The sequence below is a fragment of the Anabrus simplex genome, chromosome 1 (genome assembly GCF_040414725.1).
Source record: "Anabrus simplex isolate iqAnaSimp1 chromosome 1, ASM4041472v1, whole genome shotgun sequence".
Taxonomy (NCBI): Eukaryota; Metazoa; Arthropoda; class Insecta; order Orthoptera; family Tettigoniidae; genus Anabrus; species Anabrus simplex.
Window position 1 is genome coordinate 523,754,101 of NC_090265.1, and position 13,205 is coordinate 523,767,305.

At 36.4% G+C, this 13,205-nt stretch overlaps 1 protein-coding gene across 3 annotated transcripts in view; it reads left to right on the plus strand.

The window, feature by feature from the left end:
- The window catches only part of nuf (rab11 family-interacting protein nuf), a 415,530-nt gene that overhangs the window by 368,876 nt on the left and 33,449 nt on the right, over window positions 1–13,205 (plus strand). For all 3 annotated transcript variants that reach the window (XM_067135454.2, XM_067135456.2, XM_067135455.2), the window contains exon 12: window positions 3,894–4,018. In XM_067135454.2, coding sequence (XP_066991555.2) covers window positions 3,894–4,018 — 125 coding nt within the window. The remainder of the gene's footprint in view (window positions 1–3,893; window positions 4,019–13,205) is intronic.

Here is a 13,205-nt window from a genome sequence, read left to right on the forward strand (position 1 = left end):
GAGAATTTCTGTTCCTGAAAAGAGAAGAGTCAATGTATATTTATTAGAGCTGTAGATAATTAAAAAAATTTTATTGGTAGACTGTAGGAAAGCATTATCATTTACCTACTTCACTTCACTTCTCTTATTTAATTCAATTCTGGAAGGGTTATTGGGCATCATTTCACCATCATCACAAGCATTCCTATCTATTTCATTATCCATGGTTCACAGATATTATAAACAACGTAATACAGGGGGTATATCAAGGCAAACACAAAAATAATAGAGAATGAAAGCACAAAGTTGTACTCAAGATGGAATTGATTACACATATGGGGAGAATGATGTCAGCAGCAGAAGGATTTGGATCACTTATAATGGCATACAATAACAACAAGAGGTAAAATCATGGGGTTTGAACAAGTTCAGCTCTGCTTCACCAAAAATCATACTTTTGATGAAATATTTCGACCAACCCACGCTCTGCTAATCAGTTGCGCCCCTCTGCTATTTAGATGAATACGGTATGTGCTTGTGCTAGACCAGCCTATGTTATTCTTTTCACAAGCCCACGGCAAGTTTGGGCACAATGAGCACCGAGGAATAAATAACTGGAAAACACAACACAACACATACACAGGCAGAAAGATATCGAAAAATAAACAAAATCAATGGAAGCTCCAATTGACCAGGGATAATGGGGCGATAAATACTTACCTATCATAGTTTGCACAGACTGGATCAAAAATGACCAGAAACAAGTCATGAACTCAACTCGAGCCTAGTGAATCAAAAAGGTAAGATAATGATGCTCAGTAGGAAACATAGAGTTTATTAAATAAACATTAGATCAAAATAATATCAATGGACACGCGGAAATCTGAAACAAATAAAATAATGAAAGAATACGGGCCTCGAGAAATCATATAAACCTTTTCACTACCATCATAGTGCCATGCCTACCCATAATGTGGTCCAGCCAACAGGTTCAACCTTCATAAATAAAAATGTACAGAATATAGGGAAAGAAATTGTTACCTTAGGAACAAAACAGCCTTGTTGCATTACGTGGACCTCGGCCCAAAGCAATACATCATTTTGATATCCATATCTATAGGACGAGTATTTAGAGCTGCAACACACAGTCAACTCACAACAATGGTTTCCAACGAACTTCAACAAAAGATGGAAGATAAAATATGACCGGACCAAAGATCAAAAAAAAGGGAGGGTCATGCGCAAGCATGTCGCCCTGGATCGGGGATAAACAAGGTGTTGCTAAGGTAACACACCAAAAAATGCAGGTGGCTAAGGAAATGCACAGATAAGAGCAAACAAACTACACAACTAAGCAATACGATATTCATCCTACATATCTCACATTCGAACATTCACGCAATAGGTTAAAAGGGTCCAAGGAACAGGGAAAGTATAACAGAGAACAACGGTCAGAAAAAACCCGTAAAAATGTGGAAGTATGGTTCATAAACAACGTCTCGCACAGATATGCGAAGCCATCTAGAATATTTTTCCCTCTAGTTGGTTCTGTTACTTTCTGATTCAGCTGTCCTTTCCATATTAACTTATTGACCATTTATTGGTTATGCTTTATGTCAATTGCATTCCCTTCCCAGTTAACATTTGGTAAATTGAGATCACCTGCTACAATGATATTCTTCTCTCTGTCATTCTTCACATGGCTGATTATCATATCAAGTAATTCTACATCAGCATCAGCACCAGCTTTGCCAGACCTGCATGCTCCCGAAAAATGTAAAGTTGCCTATTGCCTTTAGAGATAAATCTTGCACCTGAAATTTAATGTTTCTCATCCTTATATTGTTCGTAGCTTACAAATTCTTCTTTCACCAGTATGTATATTCCCTCTCTCATCGTTTCTAACCTGTCTCTACAATAAAAATTCCAGTTCTATGAGAAAATTTCCACATCCATAATGTCGCTTCTCAGCCATGTCTCTACAATAAAAATTCCAGTTCCATGAGAAAATTTCCACATCCATAATGTCACTTCTCAGCCATGATTCAGTTCCTATTTCAATGTCTGGTAAATATATATATCTATTGAATTACTTAATTTAATTCTTTTACAATACTTCTACAGTTTAACACTAACAATTTTATGTCCTCCTTTCTTGACCTCCTGCTTCTTATAGTGTGATCGCTGCTCCCTAGTCCATCCTGTTTTCCTGAATTTACATCTCTGTAACTTTTCTAAACAAACGTCCTGACTTATAAGTACCATTGCTGTTCAAGTGAAGGCCTTCTGAAAGTAAATCCCTATCTTCTACCCTTCCATTAGGATTTACGAATCTTGCTCCTGGTTTCCCCAGATACCCACTCCATAGCCTCATTTAAATTCAGTCACCCTCCAGTCTGTATACCTCCTGCACATCATCACACTGAAAACAATCTTTTGATTCTGTAAACTTCTTCTGTGCTGCCCCCCAACTATGTTAGTACTTACTCCTGCTTGCCTTACATTGTTGGTACCAACGTGGAAAATTACTATCTTCTCTGTACCCTCCTCCCTCCCTTTTATATTCCTCAACATCTGCCTTAACCTAATTCCTGGATAACACTCTACACTGGTTCACTCTCCTGCACACACTTTCTCCAAATGCTTAACAGTTGAATCATCCATGACCAGAGCTTAAACCCTACCTTCCTTATTAGATTCCCTCCACGCCTTGTCTCCCTTAACTTCCCTTATGCCTGCAGAACCTATTTCCTCCTTCCTACCCTACCTCTCACCAACTTGTTCCACTTCCATCTTCCGACCCTCTAAGTTTCCCTTTCCTCTTGCCTCGCATCTCCTCCCTGATTTCCATCTGCTGATGTACCTGCAGTGTCTCATACAGCTTCTTCACCGATACCTATCCTGAGCCCACTCCCTGAGGAAAACCCTTAGCCCTTATTTACCTTCCCCTTGAGACATACACCACTTGTCTTTCAAAACTTCTCCCCTTTCTTCCCCACCCTCTTGCCTACCTACTGTGTCCTGTACATTGATTGACGGAGACCTATCTTCTTTCTTGTCCTTCATTACAAGCCTAATTATCTCCCTCAAACTCTCTCTTCCCTCATCTTCCTTAATTCTCAGTCTCTCCCAGAGCCGTTCTTACACCTGACTCCCCCAGCCATTCTTTTATCTTGTAAAAGAAATGTCTGCCTCTGGAGCATAACGGTTAGCACTATTAGCTGCCATCCTCAGGGGCTCGGGTTCGATTCTTGGTACTGCCACAAGTTTAAGAATGGCAGGAGGGCTGGTATATGGTTGAAATGGTACATGCAGCTCACCTCCATTGTGGTGTGTCTGAAAAGAGCTGCACCACCTTAGGATGAGGACACAAGTTTACTTATCAAAGAAATGTGAAATAATATGGAAATATCAACAGAAATAAAATAGCATATTCTATTTATAGAAATACATATGTCAGAAGAATGGAATAATTTATACTACACAAAGACTTCATAATGCAAGAAACTGATAAAATAACTACACTACAATTATTTTACTTTGACATATGCTAATTATAAAATACTAGGAATAACAGGCTAACTATAGAAATGTGTAGTTACACTAGATACATGTATGAATAGACATAAAGAAAAAAGATGTAGTTCACTAGGCTGAAAACTAGTCCCTTTTTGTAAAAGAAACTTCTAACATCCAAATTCTTGGACTGGTCTAGATTCAAATAAATGAATATTGCCATTTTAATTTAATAGATTGTTAGAGAAACTAACATGTAGTATCCTTGATTGGTCTATGGTATATTCTCCCCCATTTTTGTGTATTATCTGCAAATATCTGTCCATCCAAAACATTGATGAAAACACTTTTCATAAATTTTGATACTGGTAATTTCATAAGCTTGATTTCATCAACAGATCTTCAAGACGCCAATGAAGAGTTACAAGCTCAAATGCTAACCCGTAGTTTGGAAGAAGGCCGCGCACTGGTGGGTTCGGGTAACAGTCTGGCAGCAGAATTCGAAGCCATGTCCAGCGATGAGGTGAGTGTGTGAAACAGTGTAATTAATCTGGTAATTCATGAAGAATGAAATTGTAGTGAAGATTAACTACAGTACATACACTAACTTATTGGTATTAAAAAGCTTCATTCTCACAACAAAATGTACTGAAAAGTTGACATAACACACACTTTTCATTGTTTATCATAGTTACAGCATGTGTTACAATTACACCCACCTGAAGTGTTATGTACAATGAAAAATAATGCATTATGAATGCAATGACGTTCAACAAACACTGAGTATAGGTAATTAATCTTTTAGATGAGAAATTATCAGAACAAAGAATTACTTACTTAGGCTAAGGATATACCAGGTGCTATCCAGAACTTCCGAGAATTGGAATATCCTGTGTGAACAAGTAGTCATACAAGCACTTGGTGTATATTTCAATTATTATTCTGCCAACGGGTGTTCTTGTAAGTGCACACGTTTCCAAGTTTTGGTGCATTTCCTTACATCACGTTATTGTGCTTTCATGAACTTTTAAATTGCTGATGTTAAAGGAGCAAAGAATCTGCTTTCAATTTTGCTTCAGGCTCAATAATACTGCAGCTAAAACCCATAAATTGTTAAAGGAAGCCTTTGGTGACCAAGCCTTAAGCCAAGAATTTTGAGTGGCTTAAAAAAAAAAAAAAGGCTGATAATCTATGGAGAAGGACAAATATTCAGGTGCTCAGGTTCATTCCATCACATCATGGGAAGTTTTACAAAGACATTTTGAGATGACTGAGTTGAAATATAAGATGCGTATGGCTTGATATGTGGAAAAAGGAGGGACAGTTTTCTGCATCATGAAAATGCACCCGCACATACCTTGCTCATTGTGAGGGACTTCCTGTCAAAAACATGACCACCATCATTCTGCCTCCTGTCCCTCTTTCCTAAAGTGAAGCTCCAGGTGAAAGGATGGCAATTTGATTTCATTGAAGAGATCAGTTGGAATTGAAGGAGGTAATGATGCTGGAAGACTTACGTGAGTGCTTCAAAAAGGGGGAAAATTGCTGGAATCGCTGTATTGAAGCCCAGGATGATTACTTTTGAAGGTGATGGTGGGAATCAGGCATCAACCTAAGTATTCATGCTTTTATAAGCAAATTTTCAGAACTTCTGGGCAGCACCTGATATTTATATAAACAAAACATACTGAAGCACACAGGTTTGCAAGACATGGGGTTTTTCATTTTCTTGCCCTTTATGACCCTTTCATATCCTTAATTCTTCAAAGTAGGCTTCCTCATTTTAAGAGTTGCTGTTAATCAACATGAGGAAGGGGAAAGAAGACTTTTTTTTTAAAAGATGAGAGTTCAAGATCGACTTGGTTTACGTGGGTAATGGAACCTTGACATTGGGAGCGATAACTTAAAACTAGTCAATACTTATTACAATCTTTCATTGTTGGCTTAATGCCGTACATGTTTCAAGAACTTACATTCTCTTCTTCAGTGGCTGAATAATCTGCCAAGCATTCTCAGGACTTGTTATATAGAAGATGAAGATGATCATCTTGAAATATATACAGTACTAGCAAGGTACCCGTGCTTCGCTACGGTATTATACTGAAATTTATAATTGAATGCTTATTGTTTTAGATATATAATCCGTCGAAATTCGCGATCTGACTCGTTTTCTGCGGAGAATCCGCCAAAATTCGCGATCTGACTCGTTTTCTAATAGATTACGGCAAGTCTCCCTCCATTTTTCAATCTTTCTTTCCAGCAATCGATTTCGTACTTCCCGGGCTAGGTCCAGGTATTTCACCCGGTCAGTTGCGTCCCTAAATCTTTGCCATCTTTTCCTATAAGCATTTTTAATATGGATGAAATCCTTCAGAAGATCCGGCGTGGTGTCGTCTTGGGTGCCTTGGCGGTTCTGAACCCGCAGCCGGACTGCATTCTTAGTAATTACCTGTCCAGGACCCGTTCCCAGCGCGGTCCACACATTTGACGACAGTCCAGAACATTATTATTATTATTATTATTATTATTATTATTATTATTATTATTATTATTATTATTACAGATGTTCTGGACCCAACAGCAGGATGCAAGACCGCTACTTGGCGGTACATTACATCTGCTGCCATTGTCATTGTTGAGAATATGACCAGCACCATTGTCGCGCGTAGGCAAGTGTGGGGGATTTCTGACCATACGAATGACATACTTCCGTGCATTATTGACCTTATTATAGAGGTGAAAAACTGGACGGTCAATCTCATTCCTATCGTTTATTTCAAATGTGTTTAAATTTTTATTTATATGCCAGGAGAAGGTACTGTAATCTAAGAACGTTCTCCGAAGGGAAAGATGGCTCTTGAAAACGAACCCAGGAAAGATTAAAAATGATCGGTTTATGATCAGAATAAGTACATCAAAAATCTACAGCCTTCCAGTCATTCGACAGGGTCAGGAATGGAATTAATAAAGCCCCCATCTAGCGGCGACAATAGGAATTGTGCCGGCAGCCGAAACCTGTCGCACTCCTCTGGGGCAATGATTAATGGATGACAAATGAAATGAAATTGTATTGGACAGTGTTGCTCGAATGAATGATGACAGGGAAAACCGGAGTATCCGGAGAAAAAACTGTCCCACCTCCGTTTTGTCCAGCACGAATGTCACATGGAGACCCCGGGATTTGAACCACGGAACCCAGCTGTGAGAGGCCGCCGCGCTGCCGCCTGAGCAACGGAGGCTCCTTATAAATACATTATGAACATTAAAATCAATTGCTCTCAACTCCTTTTACACCCCACCGCCGTTAAGTTGATTAACACCCCCCCACCCCCCAAAAAACTAAAAGAAGGCGTGTTTCTTTATGTTTAAAGGAGATTCCGAACACCATTGTTTACGTCTATTACCTTCAGTTTTCAGATTAAAATAATTCACTCTTTTTCACTTTCACACTCCTCCCCCCCCCCCCCCCCCTCAACTGAATTTTCCGGCAAAAAATACTTGTTTCTTTAATAGTAAAGGATCTTCTAAATACCAGTTATCACGACTGTAACTTCTTCAGTTTTTGATTTATGTATCCTCATGAAAGAAATTCAACTCCTTTTCAGTCACGCCTCCCAAGATGATCCCCTCCCCACAAAACGGGCTTTTCTTTGTCTTTAAAGGAGATCCAAATACCAATTTTCACGTCTGTATGCCCTAACAACTTTACTTTTTATTAGATGTAAGTATTCTCATACAATTAAGTCAATTAATTTTTCAATTCTTTCACCTCCCCCCTTCCCATTCATTGGATTTTCCGAGAATTCGTGCTTCTTTACTTTTAAAGCAGATTCCAAATATCAAATTCCACGTCTGTAACATCTTCATTTTTGAGATAACAGTAGCCTAATTAAAAGAATTCAACACCATTTTCAGTCACTTTTACACCCCCACCCTCCACCCAAGTGCTATATCCGAAAACTAAAAATACATGTTTCCTTATTTTTATAGAGATAAAAATACCATTTTTCACTTCTGTCACATGTTAAGTTTCTTGAGATATACTGTATAAATTCTCATTTTAAAATTTAACCCCCTTTTTAGTTCCCCTTTAGAGGGGTTTCCAAAAACAAATCGCCTATGTTTCTTTACATTTACAGGAGATTCCAAATATCACTTTTTACGTCTGTAACATTCTACGTTTCTCAGATATTCTGTAGATACTGTCTTTCAAAAAATTCACCCAAATATGTCACTCCTGTTTAACCGCCATTAATTGGATTTTCCAAAAACAAAAAAATACGTGTGTTTCTTTATTTTTAAAGGAGATTCAAAATACCAGTTTTCACATCTGTAAACGTTTAAAATTTTAGGATGTAGATACACACATTTTAAAAATTCACTCCCCTTTTCACCCCCCATTATTTGGATTTTCCAAAAACGAAAAATACCTGTTTCTTTATTATTTTAAAGTAGATCCCAAATACCAATTTTCAGGTCTGTAACATCTTCAGGTTCTGAAATATAATTAGCCTCATTAAAGGCATTCAGCATATTTTCACCCTTTTCCACCCTTCCTATTGGGATTTTCCGAAAACAAAAATAAACGTTTTTATTTTTAAAGGAGATTCTAAATACTAATTTTTTACATCTATAAACTTTAAAAGTTTTCTGATATAAATACACTCATTTTAAAAACTCACCCCCTCTCACCCCCCATTAATTGGATTTTCCAAAAACAAAAAATACGTGTTACTTCATTTTTAAAGGAGATCCAAAACACCAATTTTCACGTCTGTAATATATTCAGTTTCTGAGATATAAGTATCCTCATTAAATGCATTCAAGCCATTTTTCACCCCTTTCCACTTTTCCTATTGGGATTTTCAGAAAACAAAAAAATACGCATTTCTTTATTTTTAATGAAGATTCTAAATACCAATTTTTACATCTGTAAACTTTCAAAGTTTTGAGATATAGATACACTGATTTTAAAAATTCACCCCCCCTTTTCACACTCCCACTAATTGGATTTTCCAAAAACAAAAAAATACGTCTTTCTTTATTTTTAAAAGAGATCAAAAGTACCAATTTTCAGGTTTGTAATACCTTCAGTTTCTGAGATATAAGTACCGGTATCCTGATTAAAGGCATTCAACCCCTTTTTCACCCCTCCCCTTGGGATTTTCTGAAAACAAAAAAATACGTATTTCCTTATTTTTAAAGAAGATTCTAAATACCAATTTTTACATTTGTAAACTTTTAAAGTTTTGAGATATAGATTCACTCATTTTAAAATTTCACCCCCCTTTTCACCCCCTTAGCGACGGAATATCCAAAAATCCTCCCTTAGCGAGCACCTACATCTTAATATGAATGTATCCCCAAAATTTCATTTCAGTATGTCCAGTAGTTTTGGCTCGGCGATGATGAATCAGTCAGTCAGTCAGTCAGTCAGTCAGGACAAGCTATTTTATATATATATAGATTTAGCCAACAGTAAAAGGTTGTAATAAGTATTGACTAGGTGGACTAAAAGTTTAAGTTATTGCTGATAGATTGTTTGAAGTCAATCCAAGTAAATGAAACCAATATGATTCAAACAATACAGAGTTGTATTATAGCAGATCAAATTCAAATTAACTTCCATTATTTAGTCACGTGAAAAAGCTTTAAAGAAAAGGGCTATATAATGTATATATTAATTCAACTCACAACTCATACAGCCCTAAAAGACTCTAGACCTGTCAATATGATTATTGCCCAGCCAAATGATCTGCAGATTTTTGGATGACATGTGGTCAGTAATACTACTTGGCATTCACATCTTAGTTCACTGCCTCTTGTATCTGGCAGTTGCTGAGTGAATCCTCTTCCAGACCTGGATATTAAAATCCAGGGATGAGCTGGAAATGATACCCAAGGGCCTTACACAATTCAGAGATACAAGCAAAGTGTCAGTCTTATTTATATTTTTTAGTTTATGTTCTTTTGTATATTTAATTACTGTACTAAATATTACCTATACTTAATTTCTTGCTTTTAAATATTAATATTCAGTTTCTAGCATTAGGATTTTTTATTTTTTTTTGCACTATTTTACTGCATGCCTTTAACATTAGTGTTTCATTATGTGTGACTATGGTTAGAAAAATTCTGTACTTCTATGTTTTATTTTCCTAGAGAATTATCTTGGTGGAGAATATAGTTTTATTACTAAAGTGTATCACTAAGGTGATGGTCTGTTTAGTTCATGTGATGTATTTGTATTTCATGTAGTGTTAGCAGAGTTTGAATTAGGTTTTCTGTGTAGTGGATTGATATGTCTTGAGAACAGATCAAAGTTTCTTTATTCAATCAAATCACTCACTACTGATCTGCATTTAGGGCAGTCGCCCAGGTTGCAGATTCCCTATCTGTTATTTTCTTAGCCTTTTCTTAAATGATTGATAAGAAATTGAAAATTTATTTACCTTAAATGATTCTTCAGTTACATTTTCTCTCTGATGAATAGACATTGTGGATGCAGAAACTTTCTCACAGAACTTGAGATTTAGAGGTAGTATAGGAACAGTAGGAGGGGTTATTCAAACTGGTGAAAGAAGAATTTGTAAGCTATGAAAAAGTTAAAGATGGCAAACATGAAATTCTAGGTGTAAGGCTCATTTCTAAAGATAATAGGCAACTTGATGTGTTTGGGATGCACAGACCTGGAAAGGGTGGTGCTGATGCAGAATTATTTGTAGATTTGTAGATTGTAGATTGTAGCAGCTGATCTCAATTTACCAAATGTTAAGTAGGAAGAAAATGCAAATAACAGAAAGCTTGACCAACAAAAGGTAAATAAGTTAATCTGGGAAGAACAGCCAAATCAGAAAGTGATGGAACCAACTAGAGGGAAGAATATTCTGGATGTGGTGCTGGTAAAACCACATAAGCTTTATAGAGAAACAGAAGTAATATATGGTATAAGTGACCACAAAGCTGTTTGTTATAGTTAAAAATAAATGTGGTAGAAAGGAAAGTTGTAAAAGGAGGTGTGTTAGTCAGTACCATATGATACAGGCATAAGGGAGATTTAAAAAGTAATTATGGTAGATGAAAAATGTAAACAGCCTATGGGGTGTGTTTAAAGCAGTTCTTAAGGAATGTTAACACTGGTATATACCTTTTAAAGGTGGTAAGTAACGACCTGCTATAGTATAACAGAGAAGTAAAGAGACTAAAGAGGAGGTGTAGGTTGGAAAGAAAGATATTATTGTGGAAGTAAGAAGAAATTGAAGGGACTTGTTAGGAAATTCAATCTAGCAAAAAGTCAGCTAAAGACAACATTGTCAAGCATAGTTGGCAGTCATATTAATTTTAGTGAAAAATGGAAATGTATGTATAGGTGCTTTAAAGACAGAAACTGGTACCATGAATGACATTCCAGGAATCATTAATGAACAAGGGAAGTGTGTATATGAGGACTGACAGAAGGCAGAAGTATCCAGTTAACAAAATCTAAAGATTGTTGATTACAAAGATAATGTCAAGTTAGAGGTGGTTACTAATACTAACAGGGTACCGGTATTGAAATTTACCAGCTAAAACAGACATTTACAATAGGATAACCAAGTGAGTTGGCCATGTGGTTAGGGTCACATAGCTGGCAGGTTCAAATCCCACCGTCAGCAGCCCTGAAGATAGTTTTCCATGGTTTCCTGTTTTCACACCAGGCAAATGCTGCAGCTGTGCCTTAATAAAGGCTACAGCTGATGCTTTCCCAATCCTAGCTCTTTCCCCATCCTTCCGCCACTGTACACTTTTGATGTGTTAGGGCAACGTTAAACCACTAGAAGAATAAAAATCCAAACAATAATATACAGAATTTGAAAACTAGAAAAAGCAGCCGCAATAGATAAGATTTCCGATATAGTGCCACATCTGAAGTACTTATTTTATTACTGTTTGCATAATGAGATATACCAAATGAATGGATAAAGCCAATAATTACAGGCCAGTCAGTTGACATGTGCTGCATATAATCTCTGAGAAAGCATTCTTTCTGATTACTGGTATATTAGACATGTTTGCAAAATTACTAACTAGTTTGATAGAAGGCATTTTGGGTTTGGGAAAAGTTATTACACTGAAGTTCAACTTGATGGATTTCAGCAAGATATAGTAGATATTCAGGTCAAGTGAAATTCATCACTTATTGACCTGTCACAGGCATTTGATTGGATAGAACATGGGAGACTACTGACAAAAATAGACTATTGGTCTAGTGAAAAGTGAAAAATTCTAGAAAATAGAACTTTGAGAAATAGAGTAGGTGCTTTAAAGACAGAAACAAGTCCCATGAATGGCATTTCAGTAATGATTAAGAGGACAAGTTCTGTAAGGCAGTATTATTGGATCTTTATAATTTCTTATATATATATGTGAATGAGTGAAGAACTGGAATCACACATAAGGCTTTTTATAAATGTTATACTGAATAGAGTAATAAATAAATTACAAGATGAGAGATGGACAGCAAACAATGGCATGATAGTAAGTGGGGTGAAAAGTCAGGTTGTAAGTTGTACCAAGAGGAAAAGTCCTGCTGGTTTTAATTAATGTTTTGATGGGGTGAAAGTACAGTGGGATCACTAGGTACCTAGGTGTTAGTATAAGGAAAGACCTTCACTGGTGCAATCACATTAACAAGATTGTGAATAAGGGTTACATACCTCTCATATGATTGAGGGTATTTAAGGGTTATAGTAAGGATCTAAAGGAGAGGGCATATAAGTTTCTGATAAGACCACAATGAGAGTATGTTTCCACTGTATGGGACCCACACCAGGATTACTTGACTATAGAACTGGAAAAATTCCAAAGAAAAGCATCTTGATTTGTTCTGGGTGATTTCCGACAAAAGAGTAGCATTACGAAAATGTTGCAAACTTTGGGGTGGGAAGACTTGGAAGTAAGGAGATGAGTTGCTAGACTAAGCAGTAGTTCCAAGCTGTCAGTGGAGAGATGACATGGAATGACATTAGTTGACAAAAAGTTTTTTTAAAAGTAGAAAAGGTTATCGTATGACAAAGTTATAATTCAGGAGAGCAAATTGGAGCAAATATTCATTTATAGGAAGAGCAGTTTGGGATTTGGAATAATTTACCAAGGGAGATGTTCGATAAATTTCCAAATTATTTGAAATTATTTAAGAAAAGACTAGGTAAACAACTGAAGGGCAGTTGATCAGGTGAGAGATTGCCTAAATGCAGATCATTTATTGATTGATTGATTGATTGATTCATTCATTCATTCATTAACATGACCTGAGAAGTAATAGAATTTTCCTTAGATTGAAATGACTGCTTGAAAGTTATTAAGGAATAAAGTGGAAGCATAATAATTAAATATTTTTTGCAACAACACCACCTCAATTTCATGTAGGGTCAGCAAAGAACACCCAGACTCACTATCAGGACTTGGCTGATGTTTTAAAACCAGATACACTTCTTGTCATTGTACACTGGTTTTAATGATAATCCCTCCCAAATTTGCTGGGAGTTGAACTGAAGACTCTTGCTGGTACAAAATTCTTTATCCGACTCCATATTTATATTAAAACATGCTTTATTTTCTCTCATGCAAACTATATTGAAATCCACCTTCTGCAGTTTTATAATATTAAACAAGAACAACCACATTATTAGCATATTACCCCATGATAGTTACTTAGTCCTAAGAGCTCT